General features: G+C 35.0%; 1 protein-coding gene across 9 annotated transcripts in view; it reads right to left on the bottom strand.

The window, feature by feature from the left end:
* CCDC171 (coiled-coil domain containing 171) overlaps positions 1–27408 on the bottom strand; it is a 340332-nt gene that overhangs the window by 119849 nt on the left and 193075 nt on the right. For all 9 annotated transcript variants that reach the window (XM_041762317.1, XM_041762318.1, XM_041762320.1 and 6 more), the window contains 2 exons: positions 6156–6301; positions 3602–3656 (listed from right to left, as the gene is read on the bottom strand). In XM_041762317.1, the coding sequence (XP_041618251.1) occupies positions 3602–3656; positions 6156–6301 (201 nt within the window). The remainder of the gene's footprint in view (positions 1–3601; positions 3657–6155; positions 6302–27408) is intronic.

A 27408-nucleotide genomic window follows, 5' to 3' on the forward strand; every position in this document is an offset into this window, starting at 1 on the left:
CCCCGGGAGGAAGCCACAGTGGCGGGGGCAGCTCTGGGACCCTGGATCCAGCCCCCGCAGTAGCTCCGGGGCTCTCCTTCTGCAGGGCCTGGGGGCTCCGGGGCGGGGCCGCTGATCTGCTCAGTTCCAGGCAGGAGCGTCCTTGCTGTCCTGGGCCCTCCCGGCCTCTGCCTGTCCCGGGGGAGGCCGGATCCTGGGCTGTGTCCCGGCGCCCTGTGCTCCGGGGCCTGCGCTGTTGGATTCGCGCTCCCGGCGGTGCAGCCCCCTCCGCGGAGCCGCCGCCCGAGCCTCTCCGAGCTGTTCCCGGAGCCGCGCCGCCCCCTCCGCGCGGAGCTTCTTCCTCCGCCCGAGCCGCCGCCGCTGAGCTGTTCCCGGAGCCGCGCAGCCCCCTCCGCGGAGCCGCCGCCCGAGCCCCTCCGAGCTGTTCCCGGAGCCGCGCAGCCCCCTCCGCGGAGCCGCCGCCCGAGCCCCTCCGAGCTGCTCCGGGTCCCGCCGAGCGCTGCAGCCCTTAGGGAGCTCGGCGCACTCTCCGGGGCGCAGTTCCTCTGTTACTGTCCCAGGGAGCCCGAGGGCATCCCCGCCTTTCTGGGGATCCTGCTCCAATTCCCCGGGAGGCCTTTCCGCGGGGAAGGTCGGTGCAGCTCCTGCTCCTCCGGGACGGGGCTCTCCTGTCCTGGGGACACTCGCCCCGGCCTCAGCCCGGCTCCTCGCGGGCCCCTCCCCCTTGGAGGCCTTTTGTGTCTTTATTTCTTTTTCCCCGTCTTCCTACCTTGATAGAAGCGCGAACTCTTCTCCCTGTAGCGTTCCAGCTGGTCTCTCTTTAAATCTCAGGCCGAATTCGTAGGTTTTCAGGATGATTGGATGGTTTTCTAGGTAATTTGCTGCGGATAGGTGACCTGGGGACCCTACTCCTCCGCCATCTTGCCCCTCCCCCCTGGCTGAATTTTTTCTCTAGTAGTTTTTTATGATGTTTTTAGGATTTTCTATGTATAATATCATGCCATTTGCTAATAACAGTGATAGTTTAACTTCTCTTTTAATTTCAACCAATATGGATGCCTCTATTTTTCATGCCTGATTGCTGCAGCTATGAGTTCTAGTATTATGTTGAATAAAAGTGGTGAGAGATGAAGGGGAGTGGGAAATACAGTCTTCCAGATATGGAATGAATAAGTCACAGGAATAAAAGGCATAGGGAATATAGTCAATAATATCGTAATAGCATTATATGGTGATAGGTGGTAGCTACACTTGTGGTGACCACTGAATTACATATAGACTTCTCAAATCACTAGGTTGTACACCTGAAACTAATGTAACACTGTGACAATTTTTCAAATTTTTAAAAATTAACAACTATCAATGAAATGTAATTGTTTTTCCAAAAAACAAACATTTAAGTTCTTCAATTGTTTAAGTTCTTTAAAATTCAAGAAAAGAAATAATGATTAGGGGCCCCTGGGTGACACAATTGGTTAAGTGTCCAACTGCTGGTTTCAGCTCAGATCATAATCTCGGGGTTGTGAGACTGAGCCTCTCATTGGGTTCCACACTCAGGGTGGAGTCTGCTTAAGATTCTCTTTCACTCTCCCTCTTCCCCTCACCATCACAATCTCTCTCTTGCTCTCTCTAAAGTAAATAAATAAATCATAAAAAGAAAAAAACAGTACCTTCATGAAAACTTCTATTTGATTATTGTGTCAGAAGTTAGTTTTAAAATTCAATTCAGCAGGTAAAAGTTCATTTTATTCTAGAATAACTGGTACAAAACTTGAAAACATATGTTTAAGATATATAAGTAGCTATACTATTTGGCTATGTATAATAAACTGTACTGAAGAGTTTGGATGCAACCACAACCATTTTGGCCATGAAAGATCCTACAACCTCCTTCTGTACTATGCCCAGTTTCTTCAAAATGGCAAAATGCCTCCTCTGGACAGTCTAAGGGGCCAGGAAAAACAAACCTGCAAAAGCTGGCATAAGGACCAGCAGACAGCACCTTCCTGAGAACTCAGAGCGACTCTCTGGGCCACTTTCTTTTTAGCACCCACTCTTTCTCATCCAAACTTCACAGAAAAGAGAATTAGCCCAACAATCAACTAGGCTTTCCTAAATTTTCACTTCAAGCTTGAAAAATAATTGATAATTTTGAAACCACTACGTAAATAGAAATTTCCAGAAATAGTAATCAAAATAATTAGCCACTAAATCTGAAGGGGAAAAAAAGCCATAAACCAAAAGTAAATCCACAGTGGCTCTAGGCCAATTCTAAAGACATCTTTCTTTCCCTATGACTCAAAAATCGAAAGATGAACTGCACCTGAAAAACTATACAGTTACAATTGTCCTACTGCAGTGAGTCTTGATTATACTTAAAGTACCTATTTTGCCATTCTCATAATGAAAGGATAAGGTACAACATCTGTATTCCGCTTGTGATAGTTTTTAACTGATGTCAAAGTGCCTCCCTCAAGGTAGCTGCCACCGAACACTTTTTCCTATAGCTGGGAAAATGAACAATTGGATTGCAAGGCAACATTAACTGTATAAAAAGATGTACCATATATACAACATAACTGATTTCTCCTACCAAGGGTCTCACCAAGTATTAAGAAAACCTAACCAAAGATGTCTCTTTTTCTACAAACCAAATTTCAGGTTTCTAACATATATGGATTTGATGTGACTATGTTTAAACTACACTGACTAACTTTTATAAGTGGGGATGGGGAGAAATCAATTTCAAACAATACTACTTTAAAACATAACATTCAGAATATTAGATTTTTTTTTGGAAGTGTTTTTGGTGATATGAAATGATGATAGTCACTTTCAATATCTAAAATAATACAGATGCCTAGTGTTTCTAAAATGTTAAAGTGTATTAAATACTAGTTTGCTAATGTTTATTTAAAATCTCCTTAAAAGGGTTCATTTTGTGGGTATTTTTAAGTTATTTCCAAAATTATGTTATAAAATAAATGTTGAGTCCCAAAATTATTGTAAATATGATTCTAAGTTTTTAGTACTATAACATCCTTAAATGCTACTCATCACTACAAATTAAATGTTAACTTATCATCAGAAGTAATCAAGTTTGAAAATAATAAGATATTATTAAATATATTCAATTTCTAGTTCAAGAACACATTCTTATAAGAAGGTAAATTACAACTCGAAAAATACTGCCAAATGTAATACATTATGGCTCCTCTATATACATATATATAGGATAGTAGGTTTGAGAGTGGTGAGAGGTTAGACAGTGTGGTCAAACATTTTATCATTATGAGACATGCAAGAATAATAATGACCTCTGGTTCAGTCAGCAAAGACCACAAATAACTCAAGTGCAATTATACCAGTTTGGAGAAACCACTATTTTTATAGTTTTATGAAATACATAATGTGAATTCAGAAGAAAGTTATGTAATATAGCATTGTATAATACAAATTTTTAGTCATCTGGAAGGAACTTTTATTAATTTACTTTTAAGAAAGTTACAAAATGAATTAAAGTATCATGCAGTTAACAAAACTAATGACTAGGAAAATGTGATAACACAAGTTGAATGATATTGAAGAAAAATTATAGTACCTTATGAAGCATATTTTCTACTGTTCTCATATGATTAGCAACACATTCTTTGTCTCTAGAAAAAAAATTAAATTTAGGTATTAGTAAAACCCAATCCTTACAACTGTTACACATTTTAGTATAAGTAACTATTATTAAAAAATAAGGGTTCATTATTATTGTACTCCTTCTAAAAGTGTAAAATCTAACTATATCCACTAGTGTATTTCTGCATTAAACTCTTATCATTAGTTATATTGCCTGCCATAATTTAGATGGGGAAAAATCTTAAGGGTATCTCCAAAGATTTAAAAAATTAGAGAGATAAAAATAAATAATAGAAATTTTTTTAAAAATGAAAAAGAAAGAAAAAAGAAGCAATGATTACGTTAATGGTTTAAAATGTGCTAGAAAACCTGAACTTTTTTCTTTTGGTTTCTAATGAAAGAGATTTTAAAAATCTTAATGGTGGAGATATATTTTGAATGGCCATACTATGCAAAATAATATTTTCCTTTCTACATAGGCTCTTTGTGTATAATTGCACGAAAATCCTCCATGACCTTGACTAGAAACAGGCAAAGTTACTAGTTTCTTCTATCTGTCTTGTAGACTGAATTTGGCCTTAATAATGAAATAAGTCTGGATGTACAGCAAAGAGAATATAGTTAACATTGAAACAATTTTGAATGGAGACAGATGGTAGCTAGTTTTATCCTGGTGATCATTTCTTAATGTATACAAACGCTGAATCACTAAGTTATATACGTGAAGCTAATATATGTATGTAAGTATGTGCCAACTATACTTCGATAAAAATAAAACTAAGTTAAAAGTTTGATGAAAATACTTAAATAAATAAAAAATTTAAAAAAAAAATTTAAAACTTAGGGATCCCTGGGTGGCGCAGCGGTTTGGCGCCTGCCTTTGGCCCAGGGCGCGATCCTGGAGACCCGGGATCGAATCCCACATCAGGCTCCCGGTGCATGGAGCCTGCTTCTCCCTCCACCTGTGTCTCTGCCTCTCTCTCTCTCTCTGTGACTATCATAAATAAATAAAAAATTAAAAAAAAAAAATTTTAAAGTTTGATGAAAATACTAAAGACAAAAACTTAATGGTAAATTATAGATTGAAAATTGTAAATAATGTATTAGCTCCCCAAATTTCAAATTAACTTTATTTCATGTTATAAGGATATGTGTCCATGGTCACAGATCATAGACATGAAAGATTCCTGAATTAGTAGCAATGTTTTGAAGATACAATATGAACCTGAAGACTTTATAATCTTGTTTCCATTAATCTCAGAATTTTCAGAGCTGCAAAGATGCACTAGAGCTACACTAAGCTTTCCATTTGCCATAAGGAAAAAGACTGAACAATGACAACAAAAAGCTGATTGAGCCAAATTCATATTTTTCAAAAATGACAATCAGATATATCTACCATGGTGGTACAACATTACAGAGTTCACGATTTTCCAGAAAACTACTAGTAGGTATTCAAACCTGCCAATATTTTGGCCTAGTGTAAACTCATTTTTCCATTATGTGTGAGCAATTTCCCAAGTCCAGTGGCAAAACTGTAGATATCCTAGATGGAAGATCCCCTGTTCTGTGATTTAGTTTATAGACTACATTCATTCTTCACAGTATTTGATGTTTAACAAGAGTTTGTCTCAAAAAATATTTTAATTTATAGTCTATCTATATATGTTTATATACATATATATTTATATAATTGCTATATATATATTTATATATATAAATTTGCAATTATAGGAATCTAGAATTCCAAATTCAGAAAACACCAAGAGTTTATTAAAATTAGATGCTTCTTTAATCCATAAATAGATTTCCTTTAAGCCATGCTGTTGTACAAAGGACTGTCTTAAAGTATTCCATGAAATTTGATGTGAGGAACAAATAAAAATACCCATGAGAACTGTTCAATTTGAACTTCACAGTATATGTCAATTTGATTACTTGGTAAAAGGAAAAACACTCTCATCATATTTACATAGCTGCCCACTCTGAAAACTATATTTTTTTCTATCGAACATATTAGAATATGAAGCTGAAAAATTAAATGAATTTTCCATGATCAATATGTATTACACTGAAAAAGATGTTGATTATATGCTAGCATTTTTTTGTGGAAAGATTACTTACAATATTAGTCTACTATATGCAGAGCAAAATTTGGGGGGCAATGGGGCAGAAGGGAAGGAGGCACATGTGCTGGAAGGAACTATGAAAAACTTTTAAAGAGTATTCCATTTCATGTTAATGTAATCATGGTTTCAAACATGTAACACTACAACAGAGCCCAAAATACACATAATTCGAGGTTCTAGAGAAACTTAATACTTTTCCGAGGTTTCCCAATAAAATATACATTTAGCATGTTGAGTTAAGAGTTTTCTTTTTTGAAGATATATCAGAGAATTTCAAAGAGAGACAGCTGTACTTTTGTTTTCTAACACTGTATTATCCAGGGCTAAAACCCGGAGCATGAAAGTAAGAATTGATCTTTTGTCTGTTTTAAGTGATCTCCCCAAGGTCCAAGTGCTCACTTGGCTGCCATGCGGAGGGCACTCTCTGCATCATGGATGTTCTCTTCCAGCCGACGCTTGTCCTGCTCCAGCTGGGTGAGATGTCTATTGAGCTGACGCAGAGATTGATCTTTTCTTCTCAGCTCCATCTTTGCCTCGGAGAGACTCTGCAAGCAGACAGAAAACAGAGTTACTTGTCAGCCCTGATAATTAACTTCAATTTATGCCATAGGCTATTAGACAAAGAAGGATACAGACCGACTGGGAAGCACGCCTGGGTCATTACACATCAAGGTTTAACAAATTTTCTGCAAAAATTTTACATACTTAACTAATTAGAAATGATAGCTCTGAGAAGATTTTGAAAAATGTTTAGCTACAAAATACAACTGTATTTTATTTTTTAAAATACTGGAAGGCAAATATACTTTATTCTTACAAAAAAACCCACATCTGATTACAAAAACCTCAAGCTACCTTATCTTTTAATGATGAAGAAGTAAAGATTTTCAGGGGAGAAAGCACATGAAATTTCAAATCTATCCAAAACAAAAAGCAGCATATGCCCAAAGTGGGTGTGTGAGTGAGGAGAGGGCGCATTAGGACACCTACAAGAGAATAAGGAACCCAAGACTGAAAAGTACCACGACTTTATTTATAAAGAGATCCAAAGCAGACTGCTATAGAATCTCAGTGAACAAACTGGGCTCCCTAGCAAAACTCACCCACTTTCCCTTAAATAACTCTCATGGCAAAGACAGCAACATAAATGTAATTAACACCTTTCATCTAACAGGGGAAGTTACAGATAATACTTGCATTCAGAATTATTTATGTTCCATAAATATTTTTCTACTCCCAGAAGTATAAAATCTGTTGATTGATAGTTTGCTGTTTGCTTTCTCTGAGACAGTCCCTTAGCACAAAAATTTTAAGACGCGAGTACAAAACTCTATTTTGGAACTTTAGGGCTTTAGAATCAGACCTCACATTTTAAAGGAGTATTTTCTAGACTTCATTTAAAATAACACAGGGATCACAGGATCCCTTAGCACTAAAAATCTGTTTGTTCTCTTGCCTATGAAATTTCTAGAATATGAGCTTGTTGGTTTCTCAACTAAATTTGTTATACAGTGAGCAATTGGTTCACACACACACATATTTTTTCCTTCTTTCTCAGAGTTTAGCCACACATTAATATCTACAACTATGTTTCAAATGTCCAATAAATAATGCTGTAATATAATTTCATATTTAAATTTTCATGTTTAAAGATGCTATAATTTCATGTTTAAAATTCTTTCTGCAGTATTCTCTTAATGCATTCACAATAGGTAGTACAGAAAACGCAAGCTGCCTGCATGGAGCTAAAAAAAGTAACTCACTCTCTAAATGCTAGTACATTGAAAGCAATCATCAGTCAAATCAGGTATTTTAAAATGTTAAAAGTTTTTTTTTAAGATTTTATTTATTTATTCATGAGAGACACAGAGAAGAGAGAGGCAGATACACAGGCAGAGGGAGAAGCAGGCTCCATGCAGGGAGCCCGACATGGGATTCGATCCTAGGACTCCAGGATCACTCCCTGGGCCAAAGGCAGGTGCTAAACCGCTGAGCCATCCAGGCGTCCCTGTTAAAAGTTTTTAAATGCAGTATTTTCACTTTTCAGTCAAGCTGCTTCCAGACAACCACAGTTTAAAAAATTAAAAATAAGCAAACTGTGATTACTTATTAGGTATAATATTTTAATCTTTAGTATTAACAAATGATCAAGAATATTCTGCCATAGAATAGTCACTGATTCAAACCAACTTTAGAAATACAATGAAGAACAGATTTTTAAAGGCCATGCAAACCTAGGTATTTTGTGCCACTGTTAAGATATTTAAAGGCATTGAAGTATCCTGAGGTTTCTTGATTTAAAAAGGTAAAATCCATTTGAGTCCTTTTAAAGCCAGGATTTCTGACATCTTTCAGTTAATAAAAAATGCTATTTTTCAGATATGAAGATAAAACTAATGATTCACTACCAGGTATGCATAAAGTTCGAATTCTTTTTCCAACAGAAATAATGGATTTGTGCCATCCATTGAAATTCTCTTGCTCACTAACTCTCACAACTAGCGGTGGCTATTTGTGTGAGGTACACAGTTTTTTCTCCAGCCTTGTCCTGGGTGAAGCTCACTGGTCCAGTCAGAGAAACCCATGACTCTGGCATCATCATAAAACCACACCTGACTTCTCAGCAATCCCATGTACATCCTTTCAAAGACCATATAGCTAATAGAATTCGAATTTTCACAATATATCCACATCTTGTTTTCTCCTGGCTTTCATTTTCATGTCTCAGGGGCAATGGCAGGGACCCACCAACATCTCCTAAAGCTTGCCTTATTTCAGAATAGCTGGGTGTAGCTCTCTGTAAGACTGAAATTGCAGAAAATGAACAAAAGAATGGTGTAAACAAAGCGGTATAGGTCATACTTCCTTAATGTGAAAGTGAAGAGACAGTAATCATGGTTACAGAACTTACAGACACAGGATTTCCGTTTTAAAGAGCTGAGTACATTACAATGGAATCTATCTACATCAGTGGGTCCCAAACATATACATAAAACACCAAGACATAAAAAATGGGTCAATATTATATCTTTTCCCTAATATTCACCCTTTCTGTTTTTGATGACAAAAGTAGAAATCTTTAAAAACCTCAACACCTCACGAGCTTCAAAGAAAGAAAAACATATTTATATGTGTGTATATATAATGTATATACATATGTACCTATCCATATATAATATATAGCATATATTATATATTTATATAAAACTTTAAGTTCAGCGTTTCTTTTCTCCTGTTCAGGTTTATCTAATTAAAACCCATGATAAACTTTATGGACTCTAATATTTCCAACTGAATGACTGAAACCAAGAGGGTGTGCCTCTAGGCAGCAAGGCAACAATGATAAGCAGCAGGTTAGCCACTAATTTCTCAACCAGGGTAGATTGTGGAAGTGTGATGTTCTGATATCCAAGAAACTGTTCAGGAGAGAATAGGATAAATCAAGTTTAATAACTCTGCTCCTAATTGTTCCCCCAATGCTCAACTCTAATTACTTGGAGAACTCTCCTGACTGTCACCTGATATTAAGTTGTTGGAGGCTGAGCCTGGAACAGCGAGATAATCAATAAACATTTAGTGGGGAGAAGAATGAAGATCCTGTTAAGCAGTGGGAACCTGCAGCACCCAAAGCCCTTCTGCTCATGAGAAAACCTATGGGACAGCCATAGTGATTGCAAAGCAATAATCCAAAGCACTGTTTTTAGGCCTTGAGGCCTTTAGGCAACAGTACATTTGAGGAAAAAAGGTTAACACGGTCACCCTAATTACAGCCCACTTTCACATACTTCATATATAAGCGAAGACAAGCCAATTAGGTAGAAAGGAAGATAAGGGAAGTTTTATTTGTATACTAATTAAACCCCTGATGAAATTAAAGGAAAAACATACAGCTCTGTAATTGTGTCTGAGAAAGGTCACTTCAGGTTCAGTTATCAGAACAGCACAGCCTTGAGATATTTCACTTAATCCACAGTACAGCCCTCATTTTGTACTCAGGTCTTAATATTTACAAAAAAAAAAAATTCAAAGCCTGATACTGCATTTATCTTTAAACTATGTTGTGAACAATTTTAGCTGTTAGAAAGCTAATGCTAAATATGATAACAAGAGTTTCTAAAAAGACAGAATAATATTCTGCCTATATAAGAATTGATGCCACAATTCTGCCAAAGATTGAGTTTTCACCTTAAAACCAAAATGCTTTAAAGCAAATTTTTACAACAAAATCCCAAATTGACTGTATATCCAAAGCTATTCTGCAATATATGTATTGTATTTCTCTGGATAACGGTATTATTGCTCACCTCCATTTACACCTCTCGTAGTCCAGGGGGGTAGAGGTTGGGAGGCAATGGTTTCATTAAACTACTTATAAGAAGATGTTTTTACATCTGGTTGTTTTCCTAAGGTGGTCATGAAAAGCTATTTATTGCTAATGAAAGCTGGCAAGAAAGTAGTAAAATATAGGGAAAGCTTAGGGATAGAATATATAGTAGATGCGAATATTAAAAGACCTACACACTTTTTCAAATGTCTTTTTTCTTCCTTGTAGTTTCTGAAGTTCCCATAATAAACATGCATTACTATTCATTAAGAACACAAGTTATTTTTTAATTCACACATGATTTCATATTTATAAAGCTTTAAATGTTTATTAAAGCTAGCACTTTTTAAATTGTGAATATAAATTAAAATTCTATTAGTTTGCACCTATGAAATATTTTGAGCAGCGGAAATTTTTTTAATAACAGCTTTGTGGAGATATAATTCACCTACCACATATTCACCTTTTTAAAACGTACACTTCAGTGGGTTTTAGTATATCCACAGAGTTGTGCAAACATCATCAGTAGAGATCTTTTTTGAGGAGAAGTTCTTTAAAAAAAAAAAAAAATCTATCAAAACAACATGGCGACCTAAATATGTTATCTCCTGTTTCAGCAAACTCGAATTTTAAACTACAGAACATATACAAAGTTTGTCATTTAGTTCAGTAGCAGTTTCAAAATATAAAATTTATAACATGAATTCCCTGAATCAGAATATCTGATTAATAACTGTGGTCTAGAACAAAAGCTAAAGTTATCTGAAAGGATGTGCATAACTCTCCAGTTAATATTTCTGGATGTTAAGGGAATCATCCCACATAGTTCTTTCTCATAAGGGTACAGTGTAGCAGTGCTTTAGACCATTAGGCCAGCGAGGAAGACTAAGCCCCAGGAGATACCGCTTTTATAGATTTTCTTTTGTCTAATGGGAAATATCTACAGATCCACATTCTTACGGACTAAAAGCTAATGGCTTATTCAATTTGGTATAAAAGTTAGTCATACAAAATGAAAGGCAAGACAACAACATAAGTGTTATAAAGAATGAAGCTACATTTCCTAGGTCAGGGGAAAAAAACATCTATGACATATTTTTCTAAACTTTACTGCGTCTGATTCTAACTTTTGAATAAACAGTCCTAGATTGTGATAAATTGGGAACATCTCAGGGCACTAAAACTAATGTTGCAAAAGGAAACAACGCTGTCTTCAGCCCTACTCTAATAATGTGACAAAGAGAAAATTCTATAAATCAAGAACTGTGTAGCTGCTGGGTCGACCACACCAGGCTGGCTGCCACAGAAAGTATAAAGTTAAAATGATACAACCATCAAGCTTACAACAGTGCACACAAGTTAGGGCTGAAACTAAAGAATACTGTATTTTACAATAAAGCATGAATGTCTGTGAGATAAGCAATTAGACAATTTACAATAAGTACACGATAGTAAAAGATGCTGGTATGTGGCAAAATTAATATACGGATAAATTTCTGTTCTTAGTATTCTCTACTTTAGATGAATAGTTTGAATTAAAAGTTCTGCAATTTTAAGTTATCTTCCTTAGGAACACTTTTATTATTTTCCAATAAAAATGCTACATAGAAAGTAAGTGACATATTTATAAGCTACAGCAAAGATAAACTACCTCACCCACTTTGGGGGTTGAATAAATAACACTCTAGTTACAACTCATATATCTAGAAAGAAAACAGATGTTAAAGTGTCCTATAAACCAAAGACTACATATATTTAAAATGCATAATTAATGCAATACTTATACTTCCCCATGTAGTGTCATTACAGTTTTCTTTAAATCCCCACCTATATGTAGCAACATATGAGTTTCTATATTATCCCTGTATCACCATTTATGGTAAACATATATAATTTTTTAAAATAATTGTTTCTATCACACTTGAAAAAGATAAAAGGAAATTAACAAACCAAATATAAAATAAGTTACTTTTATAAATAGGCCATATGGTAAATGATTATCAAAAAATGGAGCAAATAAGCAATGAAAATTCACCTTTAAAATTTCAAAGTCTGCTGTAAGATTTTTGTTGTATAATAGTTTATGGTTACTAGTACCATATTCTCATATATTCCTTGGTAAATGTCCTCTTATATTCCATCAAAATAAAAGCAAAAAGTTAATCCTCCCCAGTAAACTAACTGAAAGTGATCAATAGTAAAATCTAATGGAAAGAAAAGAACCTCACACAAGTGCTCAAAGTATATTGAATGCTATTTGTCCTAAACCTTACATATATACTACAAAACTCTGGTAGACTAAAAGTGTTAGGTAATAATAAGGTGAAGTGGGAGAGAAATAGTTAAAACACATTTCAAATGACAAAAAAAGGAGGATGATAAAGAGAATCACGAGAGCCCTCTCAACTGGAAAATACACTCAGAAAGTACAGAATAGACAAGTGGTTAGCTAGATTTACTGTGACACATGGCATGTAAGCAGTAATATGGCAGTAATATTTTCACTGAGTAAAAAATAAGCTGCATTTAGCTGCACTACAAGCCTTATGAAACAGAGACAGGCTGCAGGTGACAACCACCATGATGCTGCTGCTGTAACAGAATCAGCTCTTAGGTGGCCTCTAAGTTCCCTGAGTGAATCCCTAAGAACATAAGTTCTTCTGTTGGACCTTATCAGCCACCCCTAGCAAGTCCCAAAAACTTCACACACATGATGTGTGTGAAGGTCTTAGCTATGTGAAGGTCCAGAAAGTTGTTGAATTCCCTGGCAAAATTTAATGAGTCAAGCTGTGAATTAGGTTGTAGAGAAATATCATTTAGGATTAAATGCTCTTTACACATCACTTGAGAATTATCTAAAACTACTAAGAAGAATTTGAAAAAAATATGAATAATTTATAAAGGGCTTCATATAGTTGGGTTGCTGACATTTAAATAAAAAGAAATTATTGTTGGAAGAATTTTTCAATTTTAAGAATTCTTTTTGTGATATAATTGAATAACAGGTTAAGTAATCCTATGTCATAATTAAAATACCCTCACATTAGTATTTTCATTGTGCTACAGAATTTAAATGACTGTCTTGAATATGCTATATATGAAATAATATTAATAAAAGTATATCAAATATCAGCTGAGTAAAAATCAATTTAAGATAATCTGAAGGTCAAATTTAAATTAGAAAAATAAACTTAGGTTCTTTTAGACATAAATGTAAATAAAACAAAGTCCAAATTTTTTGTTAAAAGTTTATTCATCAGATGAATTTTCATTCATTAAGTATTATACCACTGATTTCTATCTTAATTTGAGAAGTATAATCATTCAGGAGGGGGAGAGTTCTAAACACAACACCTTCACTAACATGCACTATCTAGAGCGTTCTACCGTTCTATGAAGGCGGTAGGCCTGTTCTTGAACAATGCCTGTCATTCAATAAATGTTTGCAATTATAACTTATTTTCCCCAAATCCTGATGGGAAAAATAGCTTGAATGAGAACTGAACCATTTGATTGTCATCATATAAACGTCTCATCGTTACATTAACTCATTTGATTCTTCACAGTCCAGCAAGATAGTTCACATTATCATTCCTACTTTACACGCAGAAAACTAAGAATCAGAGAAGTTAAGTAATGTTCCCAAGGTCATGTAATTGCTGAATGAGTTAATGCCAAAATGTGAGCCCAAATCATAGCACTCTAAATCCTTATTCTTTATCTTGCACTACAATGATATTAATAACCATCTTTCCAGTATTTCCATAAAATCCTAACTGGGAAATCCTTATGGAAATGTAAAATCAATATTTCACCTATTTCTCAAGTAAGGTAACGTATTTCAATGTATTTAAATAGCTGCTTTCTATTTATACTGAAATAAGTTGCAATAAGGGCTTTGGTATTATGTAACAGCACACTTTCAACGTCAAAAATCAAAGCATGCACAATTCCAGGCCCCTGTGTGAAACAAGATCACTATCATCACTTATTAAATGTACTAATGAAATTAAGAAATAAATATTTGTAAAGTAAGGATGAATTATATAGCACACCATTAAAGTACAGAATTTTATACATTTCCAGATCTCATTAGGACACTGCTTTTCTTCAACCTTGAAAAGCACTGGAGTTCTCTCTTTCCTTTATGTGTTAGCAACAATAGCACTGAACTTTCCCTGCAGATCTTGAGATTTGGCTGCCCAGGATAACCTCAACTTCTTAAAGATTTATTACAGGATCTCCACACTATCACAACATATATCAAGCTCTATAATATCAACACTTGTAGCCAAACTGACCTGGTAAAAAAGATCTTAGCTACTGTGTAGAAAGTCATCTACGTGCCTAATTTAATCTAAAGAACTTAAAGAACTGACACCATACAGATTGTATTATAATATTATAGTAACAGAAGAATTAGTCATTAGTATCGCTATTTGTTAATCAAAGATATGAGAGTAGAAATGCATTTGACTTAAAAGAATCCCATAACACTTACCCTGTAAGGCATAAGGGAGAGGAGATGAGGAAAGGGAAAGGAATTGAAAGAGAGAGCAACAATTCAAATCGAGTACTTCTGATGCCACTCCAAGTCATAAACATTTGTCTACAGCCAGCGTGGAACAGGTGACACAGACAAAGCAAATGGCAACTACAACTAAACCTGCTGTTTCACCTGGCTGCCTTCACATGTCTCTGATACTGCAAATACTCTAATAAGGAGGTAAAAGTGAGAGTGAGTCTCCAATACAGAAAATGTACTTTCATTCCACTTGGCCCCTGAATGTACACCAACCTCGTTTGGTGCGCAACTGAAGAAATGGCAACATATCCCAACATAGAGGAAAACCTGGCTATTCTGGATTTATGTATAATATGTCACCTCTAATTTGGCCACTCCGGAAGGGACTTTTTAAAGGAATAAAAATAAATAGGAGCAGTTTATTGAATTGGGTAGACTGGAAGGGATGAAAATAAACAAAATGGCTTAATCCTTTTTCCACTAATAACTTCAAATATTCCATTAGATTTCCCTAAAGAAAAAAGACACATTTGATTGTATAGGATTTTTGCCTTATATGCTGATCCTAAAACCTAATCTCAACATAGGATGTGACTCTACTGTATCTATTTGTAATCATGCCTATTCATGCCAAAGTCAATAATAATAATGGTAATAATAATAGCTGACACTTCCAGAGTACTAATCTTATTAACCCAATTATTCCCACTTAACATATAAGGATAACTGAGGCACAGAGTTCAAGTAACTTGCCCAAGATTACACAGAGCCAGAGTTCAAAACCAGGCAGGGTGAGATATAACTAAATAAATACATAAAAACAAAGAATATACTTTTCTTGGAAATGATTTCCTATCTAGAAAGATGAAAAGAGACTTAGAAAGCAGTTGTTTTTCAAGCTGAGTGTTCAATGTTATGAAGATCATTCTTAGCAGAATAAAACAGCATGTTCTGAGAAATACAAGAGGGAAGGCATGGCTGAAGGATGCCATTGAGAATGGCAGGAGAAGACTAGACAGGTACGTGTAGGCCAGGTGTCGTCAGAAAACTAGACATTTAATCTTGCAAATGATTTTTATACAGTATTCCACAAGGGTGCATCAAGATAAGTTGGGGCAACAATTGAATTAATGGACTCCCAATTCCCTTCCTTCTTTCAACCAGACTGTGTTTTAATGTTTTCAATGAGCTTTTTGTATAAGATTATGTTCAAAGAATTGTTCTATGACTGAGTACTTGCCAACTATTGTCATAGAAAGCTATGGGAAGCCACTGCGGGATTCCCAACCTAGAGCGGCATTCTCCAACCTTGGTCTCAGAGATCATAGATACAAACCATAACTACCAAATAAAAATAAATGCACAAGATCACTCTGGCTATATTACAACAGTTCATTTGCATCTTCAGCTGGAATGTAACAAAGGTTTAATAAGATTTCACCTTTGAGTATTCAGTGATATACTAGATTTAAAAGAATTTTTATAAAGAACTAGTTTGTAGCACATAGTCTTCCTTAGTATGCTACAATATTATATCAAATTCATGTTTAAATTACTCAAGCAGAGTAAATATTAAATATTTACTTTATATAAATAAAACATTCTAGTCACATATTTTCTATTTCTACTAATAACGATACAAAATCCTGTAAGTTATTTGAATCCTATGACAGAGAGCCATAAACCAAGTTACAGCAGAAATATATGATGAAAAGAACACATTATTTTAGGAGCACAAAAAAGTTGCTTAGCAGCTAAACTGAGTGATTGTTTTCTAAGAAGTACACTGTTTGGAAGAAAAAAAAAGAAGTACACTGTTTTGTGGCCTATAGTTTTAAAATGTCCTTTTCACATTTTACCAATAACAAAGTAGTTATTGTGTTGGGTTATTTTAAAGAAAAACAACTTAGTTGCTATGTTGGGTTGTTTTAAAGAAAAAAAAAGGTTTAAAAAAAAGTTACCACTAGGAATAATCACTAAGTCATTATTTCTAAATAACTAAATGGATTGGTATCAGCTTTCCCATTATGTGATACCCATGACAGTAATTTTTAATCCCTCTTCCTCCTAATAATTACAGAAAAAGAGACTGAAGATGAGCAATAAAGATGGTGTTAAAGATTCAGCAACAGTTGGCAATTTCAAACAAAGTATTAGGGAAAAGCAGAGAGATGGGCCCAAGGCTCAGTGCAATTTCTTGAGAAACTGGATCTAGGAAAACTTGCATATTTGGGTAATGACAGTTGAACACAAACACACACACACACACACACACACACACACACACACACACGGGAAGTAACAGTATAGCAAAACACATTATTTTATGGCTTTGTTTCAAAGGGAATTTTCCTGTGAGGGTGTGTGTATACACACGTATATACACCTACTCAACAAATGGTACCATTTTGGTTATAAAGAGCTTCCCACAAAATTATCAAGAGTTTACATTTTCGATCCCTCTGTAACCAACCCATTCACTTGAAGAAAAACACACAGCTATTCTATCCCTCTAAATGAGCGAGATCACCATCTAGTGGTGACTCCTTGAAATGTCAAGCATATGGCTTCGGGAGCCTTGAAAATGCTTCATGGAATGTGGTTAACAGAGTCTATATACTCTAGAACATTCATGTTTTTAAAATAGTAAAATACTCTGAATAATCTTTTTCTTTTTAGACTAATAAAAACTCTAGAGCAAGAGAGAAAAATGCCAACTAAATACATGGTTCCCCACAGGGTGCTTGGCTAGCTCAGTCAGTAGAGCATGCAACTCTTGATCTTGGGATTGTAAATTCAAATCCCATGATGGGTGTCGAGATTACTTAAAAATAAAAGTCCATTAAAAAATAAAAATAAAATAAAAAATATATATATGGTTCCCTCTTTTCAACCCTTCTAGCAAATGGGAAAAGAGCTACAGGTGATAAAATGTAGTTATGCCAAATTCAGTCAAATGGCTAACTAGAAAACAGAGTCTTCACCTTTTCTGTATTTATAAAGTTTTTAAAAATCAGTTATTGTAGTAGATTATATTTGTTCTGCCTCTCTGAGGAAAAAATTATACTCTCTCCTGTCTCTTCTGTCCCACTGATATCTGGTTTGACCATGTAGCTGGTGGTGTCTCTTCTGCAAAGAAGATTATATATTCCCTATCTTATCAGGTTCAGGAGTGTGCACATTTCTTTGGTCAATGAAATGTGGACAAAAAAAAAAAAAGAAATGTGGATAGAAGTAAAATGATATCCCTTCCTAGTAGATACAAGAACAGCAATGTCTAGGGGATACTCTATCAGTCTCACTCAGAGTGAGAAATCCATGCAATCTAGATAGGTAGAAGCACAGCTGTCCATAGTGGGTACATACAAGGCATGAGAAGTCTCTTGTAGGACTACTGAAATTGTGGGGTCACCTGTTACTGCAACATTACAAAGCATATCCTAACTGATACACTTCTATTCCTACATATAGCAATTTATTCTAGGATTTTTTTAAAGATTTTATTTACCTATTATAGAGAGAGAGCATGCGCCCATGAGAGCAGGGGAGTGGGGAGGACAGAAGGGAGGAAGAGGAAGAGAGAGAGAACCTCAAGCAGACTCTGAACCAAATGCAGAGCCCTACCTGGGGCTCAGTCTCACGATCCCAAGATCATGACAACTCTAGTACTTACACAGCTATAACATCATTAGTGGATACTTCAGAAAATCAGTTTCTAGCCTGATTTAATATTAGATCATCAGTAGAGAAATGGATTTTAATTAACTATTAAAAGCACAGCAAGTCAGTGATTTTAGTCAGTATAAAAATATGATAAAAGTGTATCATTACCTTACAGAAAAATAGAGTTGCAAACTACAAATTAAAATAAACTAAAAAAAATAAAAATAAACTAATATGTACAGCTATAATTTATAAGAAATATTTTCTTCCAAAATCTTCTCTGATTTATATTTAGTGTATGCATATTTTATTTTAATATATTAGATACATAAAAAAGATATAATGAAGGGAAAATATGTTCAAGCAATTCTTTGTTCTTTTTCTTTTCCTTCTTAAGAATAAATTGTATTAATTGACATTTTTAAATGGCCATGATATAGTTCTAAATTAATAAAACATGATACCATATTTGTAAATACACCTATGATATACTATATACATTACTAACATGCATGCAAATATATTAATGTTTACACTTAAAATTTTGCAATTTTTTAAAGTTTAAATTTTGCGACCAAAATGACAACAGAAATACTCTTAGTATTTTTCCATTATTTTCAACATATTATATATAAACTCTAGGTTAACAATGCAACTGTCACAATTTTTAAAAGATCAACTTTCATCACAAAACCTTAATTTAAATTTATATACAGGATATCATAACAATAGTAATTGAAATTGATTTTGTAAATGTGCTCTACTAAACAAGAAAAGGAAATTAATCAGTTATATAACCTTTTATCAAATGCATATCAAATATGCAGTTATATTTAATCACTATCATTTATCTAACTCCTTGGGAAAGAAGAGTATTAGATTTCAATGATTTGTTTCCCTTTCACAGAATAGGCAGGAAGGGGCTTTGTATTTCTCAAGTTAATAGTCACATAATAATACATATCCATCTGATTCCAGGGATTTTGTCAAACCCACACCATACCTAAAATTGTTTCATTTTAAGACTTTTAGCCATAAACGCTCTAAATCCACATCCTTTAGAGATAAATGATTTTCTAAATTCCATAAGGACTCTATGTCTGCTCTATGTCGCAGGATTCAGATCAGAAAAACAGACAAATTCTATTTCCATCACACAAACACTGTTGATGATTCTGGTCTGCTTTGATACTCTGACTTTACTCCTGAAATAAGGTAAAACCACTTTAAAGGTGTTTCCTGTTTCATCTATCACAGAAATTTTCCTTGTTGGTACTCTTAACAATAATCCTTATTACAATACCTCCCTAAATACATTTTGGAATTTGGCCAGGTTTTTGATTATCAGAAGACAAAACTGACTAACATACTTTACCTTTTACAGTTTCAGGCATTCTAATTTTATAGAAGTTAATACTACCTTATGTACATTTTTAATTAAAACATAGTAAATAATACTTGGCAGGCATTCCGTAAGACCAAAGCGTAACAAAGTCATTCATTAGACAACCCTTAAAGTGAAAATACTAAAATAAAATATAGTCTTTCAAGATCAGTAAGTACTAGTGTTTCCTGAAATCTCATGTTAACAACATAACAGTGAAATGTTAACAAATTTCCAAATAAAACTCAAGCATGTTAATCAAATGTTTCCTATAAATGGAATGGAATAATGATTTAGTATACATAGCCCTACATAGGGGTAAATTTACCTCTAAAATGAATTAAACATTTCCACATAATCATGTCAGAAATATAAACATATAATTAGATAATTACCTCCAAAGTCTGAGATATTTATATTTATGCTCATTCCATTACAAATGTAATATTCTAAAGTCGGTTATTATAGTTGATCAAAGTTAAATTAAATTATTTCTGAAACAAAACCACCAGAGTCTCAGATTAATGAAAACTAAAACACATTCAGAGAGTAAATAAATTTTGATTAGTCCTTTAAGTTATAATGTACTGTTTACTAATTTTAAAATGGACCCATTGAAACAACAAATAAATAGTATTTTCATAGTTAACCATGGGATATTTGTAATTAAACAATACAATTTGGATCATTTTTGTAGTGCATTCAAAGAAAATTTTTCTAACAGAAAAAGACTTACTATCATCATCAATAAATCATCATCTCTGTGTTCTGTTTCTTTTTCCACCAATTACTAGCTCTATGACCTGAGGCAAGTTAAATTCTGTGTGCCTTGGTTTCCTCATCTGCAAATTATGGATGATAATATTTAACTCAGAAATTGTTTTGAAAAATAGATAAGACAGGTATTAGCTGCAAATTACTTAGCAGAGTGCTACCAAAATCATATGTAATACAAGGACAAATGCTAACAAAATGTACACAGTCCCTGAAGCCATAGTCCACGATGGAGATTTATAAAATTACCAAGAACCCCTTCTGAGAAATACAAGTCATAAGATTATAAAACTGCATATATTACCTAAAATACTTTAGCATATTGTCAACTCAATTAAACTAAAAACTCTCACTTAACAGTGGCAGAAATCAACTTCAGTTATTATATATTTTATGTGGCACAATGTAAATGAATATCATTCGCAAAATTACAAATAGTTTACATATACTTGAAAATAGTGGTTTTCCAACTGAAATGTACATTTCAGATGAAAACATGACCTCATTTCAGTATGGAGTGCCCAAAGATCGAATGCCAACCACAGAGAGAGAAGGTCAAATTAGAGGGGAAAGAGATTTGACTAGAATATCACTGAGAAGTGGATCTGACGTGTGCGTGCCCACTGTAGATTTATCTGGACTTTCTATTGCATTTAATAACCAAAAGTTTAAAAAAGAAAAAATTTTGTGGACTTAAACTTCAGTGAAAAGGAAACAGAGATCATGGGGAAAGTTGATTAAGATGAAAAGTAAAGGCACCCCAAGGAAAATTGCTTAGAAGCTGTACTTCTCTACAAAAAAGCAAGACAAACAAATAGAAGGCCAGAGCAGGGGACAAAAAAAAGAAATCGAAACCAAAATACCCGAATGCCCTCTAACTGTAAGGGACTTTAATATTGCAACAAAAACCAAAGGAAGAAAGATACCCAGAAAAGTCATATGCATTGATATTCAGGATACCAGGAAAAAATATTGTTTCAAATATTTTTTTAAAAAACAGTTTTGTAGGCCTATTGATTCCTTTTGCACATTTCAAGGTAAAGTAGTTACTTTGTAGTAGATTCGATAATATAACAAAGATCTCTCAGGAATCTGGATTTAACAAGAGCCTTCTCTATTTCTGAAACAAAAAGACAAGCTACAGCTCAAACTAACTGGAATAAATGGTATGCAAGTACATGTGCTTAACATGAAACCTACTTATGCAATAATCCTGTATTTCTTCCAAAGCATAAGTCAATAAATCTTTCCTGCTGCACTATAAATTTCAAGGTCATGGACAAAGATGTTTATTAGTATAATTACAATGTAGAAATAATACCATTAAGCCTCCAGTTCCAGGTCTCAGAAATTAATACAAAGAGAAGATTAAGAAAGTGTCAAGAGAAAAAAAAAAAAAGAAAGTGTCAAGTGTGGTTTTAATCCCTAGACACTAAAAAAGTTCCTAGCGTGGCTCTCTTCTCTTACAGGATCTCACTTCTAGTTTCATTTTCATTTGGTCTTTGAAGTTGCTAACTTTTTTTTTAAAGTACATGCAACGTACAATTTTGTGATCATACAAATTAAGATATGGCCTTGAGAAAAGAGGAGGAAAAGAGCCAAATGGAATGGCTGAAGGGAACTCATTTATAATATAATGAATCATTCAACTTTAAAGAAATTCTTCAACAGGATCTCCACGGTCAATTTCTAAATACTTAAAATTCAACACAATTCTTAAACAGAGTTTGAAATCTATCTATACAGAACTGCAAATATGTACAATATTGACAATATCAATAGGTTCTTGACTGCCCTCCAATATCCAAGGGCTTCACCTTCCACTCCCCCACATAAAGAATCACTGTTTCAGAGAAAACAGTTTTTCACATTATGGTCAAAGACTTTGAGAGCATGGTTTCACATGAGAAAAAGAATTGCATCAAATGAGAATCTCTAATTCTCAAAGTCTGCACTTCCCACTGTTATGGACATTATTATCATTAGAATCTACTGAAAAGACCAGGTAACTGCCCTGGAGTTTTATTTGTTTTGTTTGGGAGAAATCTTTCTTTTAATATACTTTCCTTCTAATAAGCAGCAAACAGTAGTACAGAGCTTAAAAAATAAATACCCCGCTTTTTCTATCACTAGAAGAATATATGAATTATAATATCATAGAGGTATGCTTATGTACCCTCTGGTTAAAGCGTATCGGAACATTTAAGGCTAACGTAAATCTCAACACATCATCTACATTTGGTACTTTTTATGCCTTGTTAGAATGTTTCACCACCTGAGAAACAACAAAAACACTTTCTTGTAAGGACATTTAATTTGACCTAGGTACTCACTTAATGCCTTAGTCACTTGTTAAAATATAAAGACTGTCCCAAACAGCATTCCAAAGAGAAATTTTCTGAGTACTACCAGTAGTATTACTGCTTGAGGACCACAGAGCTATTCAAATCTCAGCAAGTCTATAGGAATGCCAGCAACTCTACCAAAGACCAAAGAGGACAGATTGGTTTATTAAGGTCATTATCCTTAAGGATCTCCACAGACTTGCCCCCTCTCAGTCAGGGAAGTGAGATGCTTTTGACATTTGCTACCATTAGGACACACAGCTCTTACATACTGTTCTAACATAGTTCTTACACGTAATTTGCACACAGTTTTAACATATCCAACACTAATCTCTTGCATAGCAAGTTTTGCAGGGTCTTTTCAATAAGAGAAAAGGCACAGTAAGATTTATAGAAACTTAAGTTTTACATGCTTTAGACCTTAAAATTAGTAACTAACTTTCCTGTGCCCTGTTTATCCAACTTCACATCTTCCCATCTTTCATCTAACCCTTTCTTCTTTTTCATTCTCTCTCATCTTGGTGCATTTTCAGAATCATGGCTTTTGAGGTGCTTGGGTGGCTCAGTGGTTGAGCATTTGCCTTAGGCTCAGGTCATGATCCCGGAGTCCTGGGATCGAGTCCCACATTAGGCTCCCCTTAGGGAACCTGCTTCTCCATCTGCCTGTGTCTCTGTCTCTGCCTCTCTCTGTGCCTCTCATGAATAAATAAATAAAATCTTTAAAAAAAAGAATCATGGCTTCCCATTCAGAAATACCTGGATGGTCCTAATTTCTTTAAAATTTCTTAAAATTTCTTAAAATAAAATAAAATAAAATAAAATAAAATAAATAAATAAAATAAATAAAATAAAATAAAATTTCTTTAGGTTATCAAGTACCATCTTTTTTTTCCCTTTGTGGCTTACCCAAAGCAAAAATCTTTATTTACTATGTTCACTCTCCATCCACATGCCAGATATAATAAAAGAGTAGGAATTTTAGAGCCAACAGATCTGAATACAGTGTCCTACTTTAATAATTCTTAGCTGAGGAAAATTACTGGCATTCTTCAGTCTTATTTTCCTAATCTGGAAAAAAATTATGCTGCACAGGTCCTAGATTGTTGTGAAGATTCAATGGGGTAATATACTTTTAGTATCCAGCAGAGCCAGACACAGTAATCACTCAATAAACTGAAGGCTTGCTTTTCTTTGCTGTGTGAAATCTGACCTCTGGTTCCAGCATCCTCCTAGCACAGGAAGGACACAACACACCAGTGGCTAATGCCCAGCCTCTTCTGTATGCCAGGCACAAAGGAGAAAGCTTACTGATGAACTGAAGGTATATACACCTTGGTGATTATTTTTTCAAATCAACGAAAGCTAATTTTTTGAAATTTTTTCAATTTTATTGCTTTTTAATTCCAGTGTGGTTAGCACATAGTGTCATATTAGTTTCAGGTGTACAATATAGTGATTCACTTACTTACTTCCATACATCACCCAGTGCTCATTGTAATTGTACTCCTTAGTCCCTATCACCTCTTTTACCCATTTCTCCCACCTACCCCCACTATGGTAACCATCAATGTGTTCTCTATAGTTAAGAATCTGTTTCTTGGTTTGTCTCTTTTCTTCCCTTTTGCTCACTTGTTTTGTTTCTTAAATCGCACATATGAGTGAAATCATATGGTATTTGTCTTTCTCTGACTGACTTATTAACAGCAGCTAATTTTCTGACCTGTTTTTAGAAAAAAGCAAAATAAATAAAAAAAATTTAAAAATTAAAAAAAATAAAAATAAAAAAAAAAGAAAAAAGCAAAATAATGTTACAAAGAAAAATGGGGGGGGGGGTGAGAAAAATAGTTTTAATGTAAAATTTAACTCTCCCATGAACTAAGATGTCCTTGGAAACAGTAAACGTTCACTCTTTGTTGAGTAAATATTCCCTTTGAAAACTGTCTTATCTTAAAGAGTTTCTACGTATAATCTAAGCATATGCAGAAATATCTTAAGTTTTCAGCATAGATTCAAAGTTACTAGGTAATATTTCTGGGTATTTGACATCATTAAATATACTTGCAATAAAATTCTTCACATAGGACTTTTCTAAGTCCTGCTTTCTCTACCTCCTTTTTCTCTGCCTTCCAAATTTAGATCTTTCCACCTATTTGTCTGCTCTTTCACATCTTCAAGATACTTCATCTATTCCTTACATCTTTGACAATACTTTACTACAACACGTTATTGCAACCAACTATACACTTCCTCAAACTTATGATCCTCTCATATTAAATAAAGCCAAAAATTGAAATTATAATCTTTCTCGCATTCCCCAAACTGATCTCCCACCCTAACCCCTTTTTGTTAAGAATACTATTAATCTTACACAGTAAAATATTAACTCATCTTTTATTCCTCTCTATTCCTATACCCTCTACCTCAAGCCTTACTATTGAAGACTTCTAAAAAAAACTTCTAAAAAAAGAAAGGTCCTCACCTCATATTTCCTTTAAAATGAGTTGTAAGTAATAACAAGATTAATCCCTTTACCTCACTCTGGCCTACAGGAAAGTAGGTCAGGTATAGAGAATTCTAACATTACTGCTCAGGCACAAAGAAAGGATAGCTTAGAAGTAGAAATGCTTATTCAGCTACAACAAACTAGAGATCCAAGAATCACAAGATTTTTGAGCCCAAATGGACTATTCAATCTAAAAGGACAAAACTTAGGGCACCCTCACCCAACAAGCTTAATGAGATTAAAGACACAAATACACAAAATGAGGAATAAGAAGGAGCTGAAGAGACATGTAAACTTTTAATGATCATGAGGAACAATATGGCATAGCCCTTGTATATATGAAGCACATTTTCAAATTTGAATGAAATGAAAGATTTTTATAAAAATATACAGACAACTGATTCAAGGCAGCCCAAAGTCAAATTCAAGATGACCCTCCTTTCCCCTATCAAAACTCCATTTTAAGAAAAAGAATCAACAAACAACAACAAAAATAAAAGGAGAGGGATCCTTAACAGAAGGAAGACTTCAGACAAAACACAGCAGAGGAGTCTCCAGCCTTCAATCTAGAGTATGTGTGGAAGACTGGTACGGAGAAGAGCAGTGGTGCTCTAACACCTGGCAAAGGCTCAAGATGGGAAAACACAAGGCACAATATAGGGCAGCATAACTCAAGGTGTGGAAGACAGAAATTCAGAATGACCAGTCACACCCACTTGTCCCTCCCTACCATGCAGAACCCACTGTTTTGGGTTTTTTTTTAAGATTTTATTTATTCATGAGACACAGAGAGAGAGAATCAGAGACACAGGCAGAGGGAGAAACAGGCTCCCTCTGGGGAGCCTGATGTGGGACTTGATCCTAGGACCCCAGAAACAAGCCCTGAGCCAAAGACAGATACTCAACCACTGAGCCACCAGGCATCCCCATGCAGAACCCATTGTAAACAGACATTTACCTACAAGGGAAAAAAAAAAAAAAAGAACTTATTCCATAAAACAAACTAAAGCCAAACAGGAATTGGGTGAATTCTCTAAGGAGAAATAGGTTATGAGTATGTCACACAACAAAGACCAGCATATTCATCTGGTAGTCACCCAGCCCAACAACTGGCTCACAGCCCTTCATTCTAAAGGAAAGCAAGCCAGTTATCACATCTTTCCTTTTTCTTCATTTTTAAATGTGAATGATCAGACAAATCCTACCAGAACAAACTACTCCAAAATGTAGTGGTGGAAAACCACTACTTATTAGATTCATGAATTCTGTAGATCAGGTAATAAGACAGAGCACAGCAGGGACTGCTAGTCTCTGCTCCTTGATAACTGGAGGCTCAGCTGAAGGCTACAGTGTGAAATCATCTGAAGGCTCATTCACACACGTCTGACAGTGGATGGATGCTGGCTTGTTGCTTGAGACCTTAGCTGAGGCCGTTAGCTGAGAAGAGCCATACAGAGTTCACCACATGGCCTGGGCCTCCAGAGAATGATGGCTGGATTCCAACAGAGAACACTGACAGAGAAACTCAAGAGAAGCGGAGAGCAAGAGAAGAGAATGAAGAGGCAGAAACCATGTTACCTTTTATGGTCATGCATACTGTTATCTGAGATTTAGCCATAGATGGAGGAAGAAGAAAAACTGGAGTGTTTCTCTTTATGTTCTGCTTGCATACCACAAGAGGGGAAATATGAGAGTTTGAGCAGTGCTAAAACCCATGCAGTATCATCTCTTCCGTATGCTATTCACAGGTGTAGTCACAAAAGCCCATGCAATTTCAAAGAGATAAAAACAGACTCCACCTCTTAATATTAGACTGGCAAGATTCTGGAAGCATTTGCGGGACTAGAAATATTACTGTGGCTATTTCTATGAAACATAGTCTTTGATAGCTCCCCACATCAAAGAAGGGGAGCAACAGAAACAAACAGGAAGGGCGCCTGGATCGCTAAGTCAGTTAAGCATCTGCCTTTGGCTCAGGTCACAATCTCGGGGGGGGGCGGGGGGGGTCCTGGAATTGAGTCCTGCATCAGGATTCCCATTCAGCAGACTGAGCTGCTACATCTCCCTCTACTCCTTCCCCTTGCTCATGCTCTCTATCACACACTCTATCTTTCAAATAAATAAATTTTTAAAA

The sequence above is a fragment of the Vulpes lagopus genome, chromosome 7 (assembly GCF_018345385.1).
Source record: "Vulpes lagopus strain Blue_001 chromosome 7, ASM1834538v1, whole genome shotgun sequence".
Taxonomy (NCBI): domain Eukaryota; kingdom Metazoa; phylum Chordata; class Mammalia; order Carnivora; family Canidae; genus Vulpes; species Vulpes lagopus.